This window comes from Sesamum indicum, linkage group LG6 (assembly GCF_026168435.1).
Source record: "Sesamum indicum cultivar Baizhima isolate 11 linkage group LG6, ASM2616843v1, whole genome shotgun sequence".
Lineage (NCBI taxonomy): Eukaryota > Viridiplantae > Streptophyta > Magnoliopsida > Lamiales > Pedaliaceae > Sesamum > Sesamum indicum.
Window position 1 is genome coordinate 22,947,351 of NC_142662.1, and position 9,969 is coordinate 22,957,319.

General features: G+C 35.5%; 1 protein-coding gene across 1 annotated transcript; it reads left to right on the forward strand.

Moving 5' to 3' along the window:
- The first annotated feature begins 5,212 nt into the window (after positions 1–5,212).
- On the forward strand, positions 5,213–9,969 carry LOC105163759 (Leucine-rich repeat protein kinase family protein). Its single transcript, XM_011082211.3, has 4 exons — positions 5,213–7,039; positions 7,384–8,292; positions 8,377–8,919; positions 9,128–9,969. The coding sequence occupies exons 1-4, from the start codon at positions 6,133–6,135 to the stop codon at positions 9,715–9,717; spliced, it is 2,949 nt and encodes a 982-aa protein (XP_011080513.1). The 5' UTR covers positions 5,213–6,132; the 3' UTR covers positions 9,718–9,969.

Below are 9,969 nucleotides of genomic sequence, written 5' to 3' on the forward strand. Positions count from 1 at the left end.
GGAAAGAGAGTATTTGTTAAACGACCGTTAACTTAAAAAGTATTTATAATTTTTTTTTCAAAAAAATTATAATTATGACAAATATCGAAACAATGGGTTGTAATAAATCCTATTACTGTTGTTACTACAATAAGTTTTGGGGATGAAAGGTTAGGTTAGGTGGTGAAAGTGTTGTCCCATGGAAGTGTCCAAGAGGCCTTTGATTATTAAGATAAAGATAATGTTGTTAATATTGATGTGGAGGCTTCTGATCTCGAGTAGAGTAGACAACTACTCTTTTTCTTGTACTTCTCATCTTTTGTCTTCTTTTCTTCACAAACTTTGCTTGCAGCCGCCCCCTCCACACATACTACCACTTTTATAAATAAATAGAGAGAGAGAGAGTATTATTGTAAAATTTTTATTTAATTCAAATTTTATTGAATTAAATGAATCATATTCTTTTCGTATTATATTTGCCTGGACAAAACCCGTTACACAACAACTATAAGAATTTTTCAGATTAGATTTGATCCGATTGTACTGGTCACACAACAAAGTGTAGTAGTTCATTTGGCCGGACTGAACCAAGCATATGACAAGTATAGAGAACCTTTTATATCAAATTTGAAGCGCTCGAACCGATCGACTAACAAATATAAGAATTGTTCATGTCAAATTTACCTAGATCAAGAAAATCATATGGACAATAGCAACACACTTGTTATATGATTCAATCAGTTTGAATCCGACCAAATTCTATTTGAGTTGCAATATCTCCGTAATCAGACAAAAAATATGTATATATGCACTATTTATTAATACGAAGACCCTTAAAGTAATCATCACGACCCACAAAATATGAATGGCCCAAAATACGCATTAATTTTTTCATTTAATTAAAAATAAATATAATTAAAAAAATAAATTATACACATGCATCGAGTATCCTCGTTTCAGTAGTCTTCTCTTTGATTGCTTTTGTTGTTGCCAATTATTTTGCACAAACACTTTCTTGTTTATGGGGATGACTTCATTTCTTTGCCTTAATTCCACCTTTTCTTGGGAAGAGGACTAAGCAAAGGGATCAACTCTAATTTCCCCATGGATGGGAACAAAATTTTTTTTTAAAAAAAAGAAAGATTGCTCATAAAATTTACTCAAATTATGGTATTCTACATTTCATAAACTGTGAAATTAACATATAAAATCAAAATATTACAAAATAAATAAATAAATAAATATATCTTTTTATTTTGCTTTTTTTAGTTTGAATAATTGGAGTTGACCCTAATAATTAAGGGATTAAAATAGTGTTTCTTAGGTCACACCTCTTCAATTCCACTAAAGACATTCTGAAAATGATACCTCTAATATCAAATTATTTGACTTCAACTCTTTCAACTACCAAAATACCACACACACAAAAAAAAAAATCAAAATAGTCATACCTACAAACTCTAATCTTTTTCTTTTCTTTTTTCTTTTTGGTTTGATACGGAGAAAATTTTTTATTCAACTTAGATTTAGTCGAACTGAACTAACCACATATTACACTTATCATGTGATCAATGCACAGTACAACGAGAGCAATCCAATTCATGACAAGAGTATTATATTTAATTATCATATAACTGATTTAGATCTTATCGAATTTCCTCATTAGATAGAATTTCTTTCTTTTTTATATATATATGGGGGGAGGGGGGGTTAAGGGTAGGGTTCGCTCAAGGGCATTTTTGTAATTATATTTGTTTGTGATTAGTGCACGATAGAGAAAGAATGATCCAATTCATGACAAGCGTATTATACTTATCATGTAACTGATTCAAATTGGCGCAATCCCCGAACCGATTCGTGGAAGGGTATTTCGGTCATTTTATTGAAATAGCTTTGTAGTTGTTTGTGGGCATAAGTGGGTGGCAGGGGGGCAATCACCTACACCTCGAAGCAACATTTTCTGGCAAGAGAACATGCAAGGCTTCTTGTAAGCCGTTGTGGATGAGCAGTAGGTGCATGCACCTACCTACACACCCCCCCCTCCCATCACCCAATCCAATAACAAAAGAGATAAAGATACATCCACACATTATAATAACCCAACCATATTAACCGTAATGTCGTTCCTAATCCTTGATTAATTATCCTAAACACCTTCTGGTGAGGAGACAGATGCCTTCGTTATGCTGTATAGGAACTGCGTGTCCGATTCAGAGCAGACAGCCCCGAAACCAAAGCGTTGAACCATTGTACTATTCAGACGTAATGACGTGGCTAACATGATTCCCAATGATTATCGTGGCGCTCCCTCATTGGTTAAGGTTTTTTTCTTTTTTTTTTAATGTAATTATTGTCCTTTGTCCTCTTACTTTGTGTTTGGGGTTATAACCCTTAATGAGATAAAAATGGAAATTAATTTTATATTATTTTTGGGACTTGAGAATGGAGACATAAGATCTATATGTGTAGATTTGTTTTTTTGTAATAAAAACAATTAATTAATTCAAACTTTTAGTGCAAGCACGTAGTTGAGTTGTCAATAGAACCATTTTCAACTTACGACAAATTAAATTACAGCTATATAAATATAATTTTTTTTCAAGAAGTTTGGATTTTTGGGACCTAAGTCTCTATCTTATTTTTGAATATTTATTTAGAGTTTAATCATAAATTATTTTACTAATAATAGATGTTTGAGATGTCGGTTATTGTTTCTGTACATCGTGTATTATTTTTATTTAACAAAGTTGTTGAAAGAAAATATTAAAGAAGTGCAATATATTGCATCGGTCTATATATATATATATAATTTTTTTGGAATAAGCGATGGAAGATTAATATACTGACTGACATGAACTGTTGCGTGTTCGTCGGTGTTTGTTTGTGGTGACGATAACTCTTCTCTGATCTGATTTTGATACCGTTCAAGCAACTTTTTGCCACGTGTCATGCTATCAATGAGTTTAATTAGACAACCATCGAATTGCGATATATTTTTTATAAGGATTTAATTATTTTTTTTAGTACAATAGTGGGCTTGATTTTATTTGATTAAATTAAATAAACTTGTCTTTTTTTGACTTTTAAATCCATTTTCTTGTGAGTGGGCCTACTCAATGGATGCCCATCGCTCTGTCAATACTAGCTGTTTATTGTTTTATTTGCATAAAATATTTATTTTAGTAAAATAAAATAATTTATTGAATTTTATTTAGATAATACACGCCACCCAATTTCTGTTCACATGTCAAGAAAAAATGGAACCATCCTTTTCTTTTTATTATTTTTTAATTGTAGAAAAAAAACAAAGTATTAGATAATTACTTATAGAAAGAAAGATGATAATTTGTTAAATAATATGAATTTTGTACACGTGATGTGTATATATGAATAAAACATAAAATGGGACATTAATTCAAAACATAAAATTCAGATAGGTCTATTCTTGAATCTAAATTCATAATTTTTATTTATAAATCATATCATTGATTTATTTACTCTTAAATGTATTCTTTTAAATATAAATATTTATATGAGATTCAATTTAATTTTAATTTATTTATTTTTAAGTATTTCGATAGAAGAATTTGGGCTAAATAATTTATTCCAGGGGTGGCAAGGGGGTTGGCTTGGATCATAATGGATGAGGTCCACAATGGATCGAAATGAACGGGTCCAAACTGAATTGAGTTACTATGAATATTTCTTTATTAATTTAATTCTAAAAATTTAAAAATGTTCACACAGTGAAAAGAAAAAGAAGGATACTATTTGAAACGTAACTACATGTAATGTAATACGAGTAAACTTGTTCGTTGTCGTTTGTGACTAATGACCATGCACATCAAAATTCATTTATTAATCATAAATTAAAAAGCTCTACTAATTATCAAACAAAATACTATATTTATTAAAACAATTCACAAAATTCTGAATACTTATCTTAAATGTACACCAAACCGTGCAATCAAACTCTTCATATTTGTTTAGAGACAATTTTCATCTTCATCATCTTTAAAATCATAATTTATAATTTGAAATAATAAAATCACATAAAAATATAATGTGTGTTTATTTTATTTTTATTATTTGTGCTTCTATTTTATGGATGGAACGCCTAATCAACTCATATTAGGCCCATTAAAAATTCATATAAAATATAATTTTATTTAGATCCCGCCCATAACAATCAATTTCAAATTATAATAAATCCAACAATCTAAAATTAATTTGGTTGGATCGAACCCATAGGTCTTAACCCACATTAAGACTCCCAGAAGTGGAGGTGAGATAAATAATCAAGCTAAATGGGTGACTATCATGGGCCATGTAAAAAATATCGTATTAAGGTGGATTGGGCTGGATATCTAGACTAATTCAACAAAAGTAAATGGACCCTAAGTAGAATCTGATATTAGGGTCAATTAGCATATGGCATTGGAGCTAATGAGATCCATGGGCCTAAAAGTTAATTAGGCCTAATAGAACGAAACTATAATCCTTGATAAAAATATTGGCCCAATACATAAGCCCATAAAGAATCGAAAACTATGTTATTAATTGTTTATTCCATAGAGCATTGTAAAATTTGGATAAGGCTTCAGTCTTAATGGGCTCATTTACAGTAAAGTCTGCCCAAATCTTGGTTGGGCTACAAGTTTAGGGCCGAATTTTGATGGTCTTACAAGAGATGGAAATTTCTGTGGCTGTCCGTGATCAAACATGTTAGGGGTTTCATGTTTTAAACAAAGTGAATAAGAATTTTCATTGGAGATCTGTATTCAATGAAGAACAGATATTTAGTATGCTTACGCTTTTAGGTTGTTCACAAATCAATTATAAGATAAGCTATACATGTGGTGAGTTGAACAAATTATATGCAACTTTTTGAATCGAATGTGGAGTTTTAATAAGAATGTAATGAGATGAACAAGATATGATATTCTAAAGTTTCACACTTGGATCTCACTGAGTCCAGGCACTCAGTGAGATCCCATTTCATTATTTTGTGAAAATAAATAATTCTCAGTTCTTGTCCGGATAGATTTTGTCTTCTTGTAATCAATGTCTTAATATGAGAAAAACACCCTTTTAAGAGTTATAAAATTTAGGATCTTTGATCATGTGAGTTGTCCTGACTTAAATATATATCAAACATTCTGTTCAAATGGGACAAAAGCCCTTTAAATGTGACCCATTCACTGCCAGCCCAGTTTTTGTTGTCTTGAATCTTGTTACTGCACAAGAACAACAATGCCAAAACAAACACACCAAACCAGACTGAGAAGAGAGAGAGAGAGAGAGAGAGAGAGAGAGAGAGAGAGAGAGATAGAGAGACTGTATAGTGGAAGTGGAGCACTCACGAAACACACAGTAGTAATGTAGCACTCTTTTGTTTTTTTATTTTACTCTATAGCTTTCTTCTTCGTTACAGTCAATAACTGAACCCACCTACCAAATTTCCATTCTTATGAGATACTGATCTGTTTATGCTGTTGACCACTTTCCCTTGAGAAGCTGCCCATTCCTTTGCTCTTGTCATTTTCATTTTCTTGCCACTCAACAACACATTAAATACCACTACATTGTAGTGTCAGAAAAGGTTGGATAAGCTTTATGGGCTTTCACTTTTGCTTGATTTTTGGGCAAGAAAAAGCTTCCTTTTTTCCTATTTTTAATGAATAGTTCTGGGTTTTTTTTGTTGTCTTAGATTTCAGCTTGATTCAGTGAAACTGTTGGTGTCATTTTTACTGCTTGAGATTTAGGCCTTTTGACTCTCATGCAAAATGCAGAACCCTTTTTCATATGTTGCTTTTGGGGTTGGTTGAAAAGTTGAGTAGAATAGTCTTTTGGTTATGCAATGCAATGATTTGTTGAAAATGATGGCAGTATTTTCAGCTATAATGTGCTTTTAATTGGCTGCTGGACTGAGGGATACTTTTCTTCTTGCCAATTAACTGTTCATTGTTCTTTCTCTTCTCTTTATGGCAAATTTTGGAATCTAAGTTCAACTCTGCTTGAATTTTGTCTGTTATTGTAATTAAGTTGTCTTCTTGCTGCATCCCATCTCCTCAATTTTCTATAGTTATGTTTGTTTCTTTTCCATTGTAAAATTTTGCCTTTTCACTTGCAATTCTTCACACAGTATCAAGAATGCGGTCCATTTGTTTTGTGTTACTGTTATTACTTGTAGAATTAGCAGTAGGAGAATCAGACATTGATGCACTTTTGGAACTCAAAAAGGGTATTCAGACAGACACTTCTGGTAAAGTTCTTTCTACATGGGACTCTAATTCTTTGGCATCTGATGGTTGCCCCAAGAACTGGTATGGTATCAGCTGTAGTAATGGCCATGTTACTTCAATCACACTGAATGGTTTAGGCCTAGTTGGAGAATTCAACTTTCCTGCCATTTCCAAGCTCCAAATGCTTCTCAACTTATCTCTGTCCAATAATCAGTTCAACGGCACCATCGGAAAAGAGATTGATTCGCTTCAGTCGTTAAAAAGTTTGGATCTTTCCTGCAATTTGTTTGGTGGGTCAATTCCTTCTCAATTGACCAGTTTAAGAAACTTGGTGCTTGTGAATATTTCATTGAATAAAATGGAAGGAGAAATCCCCTCTGGTTTTGGTAGTATGAAGCTGTTGAAGTACTTAGATTTGCATTCCAATGGTTTTGTGGGAGATGTCATGGGCCTTTTGGCTCAGTTAGGAGACGTGACGTATGTTGATCTCAGCTGCAACGGTTTCTCTGGAAGCTTGGACCTGGGAATAGGAAATCCTGATTTTATTTCTTCAGTTCAGTATCTCAACATCAGCAATAATAACTTGACGGGGCCGCTCTTCCCTCATGATGGAATACCGTATTTCGACAATCTAGAGGTGTTTGATGCAAGTGACAATCATTTCGTTGGAAATGTGCCTTCATTCAGTTTTGTAGTCTCTCTCCGAGTTATTAAGCTTCGCAACAACCAGTTGTCGGGAGCGTTGCCTCAGGGTCTTTTGCAGGAGAGCTCGATGATCTTGTCTGAGTTGGATCTAAGCCATAATCAGCTCGAAGGTATGCGGATTTGAGGCATTACTGCAACCTTTTTTCATTTTCTTGTTTTGGTTATCTAAATGTGAAGTTTTGCCTGAATCTGTTGAAGCGTTTACAGATAAATTATCTTGCTCTTACTAATTTTTCCATAGAAAGAGAAAATTGACAACTTGGATTTTATGTTAAACAAAGTAGCTTTTAGGACAGCAGAAGAGCTTTTAAATTCTTTTATGGCAATGGTAAAGGGAGACGATTTCAGTAATGCGCCTGTGGACATTTCTGAGAATGATGTAGTTTCTATAGCTTATACCCAAGTCTATATGTTTCAGAGCTGAACTAAGTTACTGATATTTGCTTCTCTACAGGTCCTGTTGAAAGCATAAGTTCTGTGAATCTGAGGAGTCTAAATTTATCTTCGAATAGGCTTTCTGGGCCGTTGCCGGCTCGGATAGGGCACTGTACCGTCATAGATCTCAGTAATAATACGTTCACTGGAAACCTTTCAAGAACTCAGAGTTGGGGAAATTACGTGGAAGTTATTGAATTAAGCTCAAATGAGCTGACGGGATCCTTGCCGAACCAAACATCTCAGTTCTTGAGGCTTACTTCATTAAGGATCTCCAACAACTTGTTAGAGGGCATTCTTCCACATGTTCTTGGAACATATCCCGAGCTAGAAGTGATTGATTTTAGCCATAACAAGTTGAGTGGTTTCCTCCTTCCCAGCCTTTTTAACTCGACAAAATTGACCAACATTAACCTGTCTTGGAACAACTTTTCCGGGACGATACCTGCTGATGCAATTACCCGCCAAAACTACAGCCTGTTATCTCTCAATCTGTCGCATAATGCATTTATGGGCCCATTGCCCCCCGAATTGGGCAGGTTCCAAGGCATTGTATATCTTGACCTGTCGAGCAACCTTCTTGAAGGTGGCATCCCCAACGACCTTCCAAACACAATCACAGGATTTAACGTATCTTACAATAATCTGTCTGGAGTTGTTCCCCAAAGCTTGCAGAGATTCCCGTCTTCATCATTCCATCCTGGAAATGACTTGCTTGTTCTCCCAAATGAGGCACCTTCCCCAAAAGGTGGTAACGACCTAAATTTTAGGGATCATGGTTCTCATACTAAATCTGCAAACAGGGCAGCCCTTATTGCTGGTGTGGTAGGTGGCGTGTCAGTTATAGCTATACTGACTTTAGTGATCTACCTCCGAGTCCATCAAGAAGGAAACAAGGCAATCTCAACTGAAACCGGTGGAAAGAAAGGTAAACATCATGGATTTCTTTTAGTTCTTGATTTGTCATCACACTGGTGAAAGCATGCAGTTAAAGTAACTTGTTTTCCTACAGTTCTGTCTTCCTCCGATATCGAATCCGGCAATCAGCCAGCGACTGTGTCATCAGTTGTACCGAGTCCTAAAGATCGCGACCATCCAGAATCAACAAGAAAAGTTGATGTGGTATCTTCTCCTATATCAATGACGCCATCAGTTAACACCTCACCTGCCAAGCTCCGGCATCAGTCAGAAAATGCAAGTGCACTGAAAGTTTGCTCACCGGACAAACTAGCGGGAGATTTACATCTCTTTGATAACTCCTTGAAGTTCACTCCTGAAGAACTATCTTCTGCACCTGCAGAAGCCGTCGGTATGAGCTGCCACGGCACTCTGTATAAGGCTGTGCTTTCTTCAGGTCATGTTCTGGCAGTAAAATTGCTTAAAGAAGGGATAGCTAAAGGTAGAAAGGAATTCGCTAGAGAAGCAAAGAAACTTGGCAATATTAGACATCCAAATTTGGTTTCACTTCAGGGCTTCTACTGGGGTCCAAAGGAACATGAGAAATTAATCATATCAAAGTATATCAACGCTCCGAGTCTGGCACTTTATCTTCATGGTATAATTCCAGCCTATGTTTTCTGTTTCCCGAGAGCAACTACCCCCTGTTAGTCCTATTTGGATTTAGTTTACTGAAGTAATCTCAGACTTGTGTCTAGTACGGTATCCTGGCATATAGTAATTTTTACATTTGTTGTGCACTTACCATTAAGGCTCTTGTTCTTAAATCTTTGAATTAACAATGCATGCTGTAATGTGATTCACAGGGACAGATCAAGGAGCACTCCCTCCTTTGTCTCTCGCAGACAGGCAAAAGGTTGCTCTCGACGTGGCTTGCTGCCTTACTTACCTACACACTGAAAGTGCCATACCTCATGGCAACCTGAAATCCACTAACATTCTGATCGAAGTTCCCAACATAAACGTGCTGTTGACAGATTACAGTCTTCACCGTCTACTGACATCAGCCGGAACGGCCGAGCAAGTGCTGAACGCCGGTGCTCTTGGCTACCTGCCGCCTGAGTTCACCAGCACAAGTAAACCTTGCCCTTCTCTAAAGAGCGATGTATACGCTTTTGGGGTTATTCTTCTGGAACTTTTGACCGGAAGAAGTTCAGCCGATATCGTTCCAGGGAACCCTGAAGTAGTCGATCTATCAGAATGGGTGAGCTTAATGGCTGCAGAGAATCGTGCGGTTGAGTGCTTTGATTTGCAGATTTTAGGCACAGAAAGCAGAGAGAGCCTTCCAAAGGGTCTTGATTCCATGCTTCAGATTGCTCTGAAATGTATACTTCCGGCCGCAGAACGGCCCGACATGAAAATGATATTCGAAGAGCTTTCTGCTATACAAGTGTGATAGCTCTCTCAGAAAGGTTAGGAATCAAGATTTTGAATGCAAATCCTCTGGGATTCATCAATAGGATGTTTAGAGTTATCATCATGTTATCTCTAGTTCATTCTTTTTGTAGTTGGCTGTGGGACAAAATTCATCTGGCCTACGATTACACCAAATTATTCTTGTACATTGTTACTTTCCATCATTCTTTCAACTCCTTGTAAAATCACTAGACTATTTGTGCTTCACAAAATCTCTGTCTCTTCTTTTCAA

Coding starts and splice junctions, on each gene's coding strand:
- LOC105163759 (XM_011082211.3), top strand. CDS start 6,133: ATGCGGTCCATTTGTTTTGTGTTACTGTTATTACTTGTAGAATTAGCA. Junction 7,040..7,383: donor AAGCCATAATCAGCTCGAAG/GTATGCGGATTT, acceptor GCTTCTCTACAG/GTCCTGTTGAAAGCATAAGT. Junction 8,920..9,127: donor TCTGGCACTTTATCTTCATG/GTATAATTCCAG, acceptor TGTGATTCACAG/GGACAGATCAAGGAGCACTC.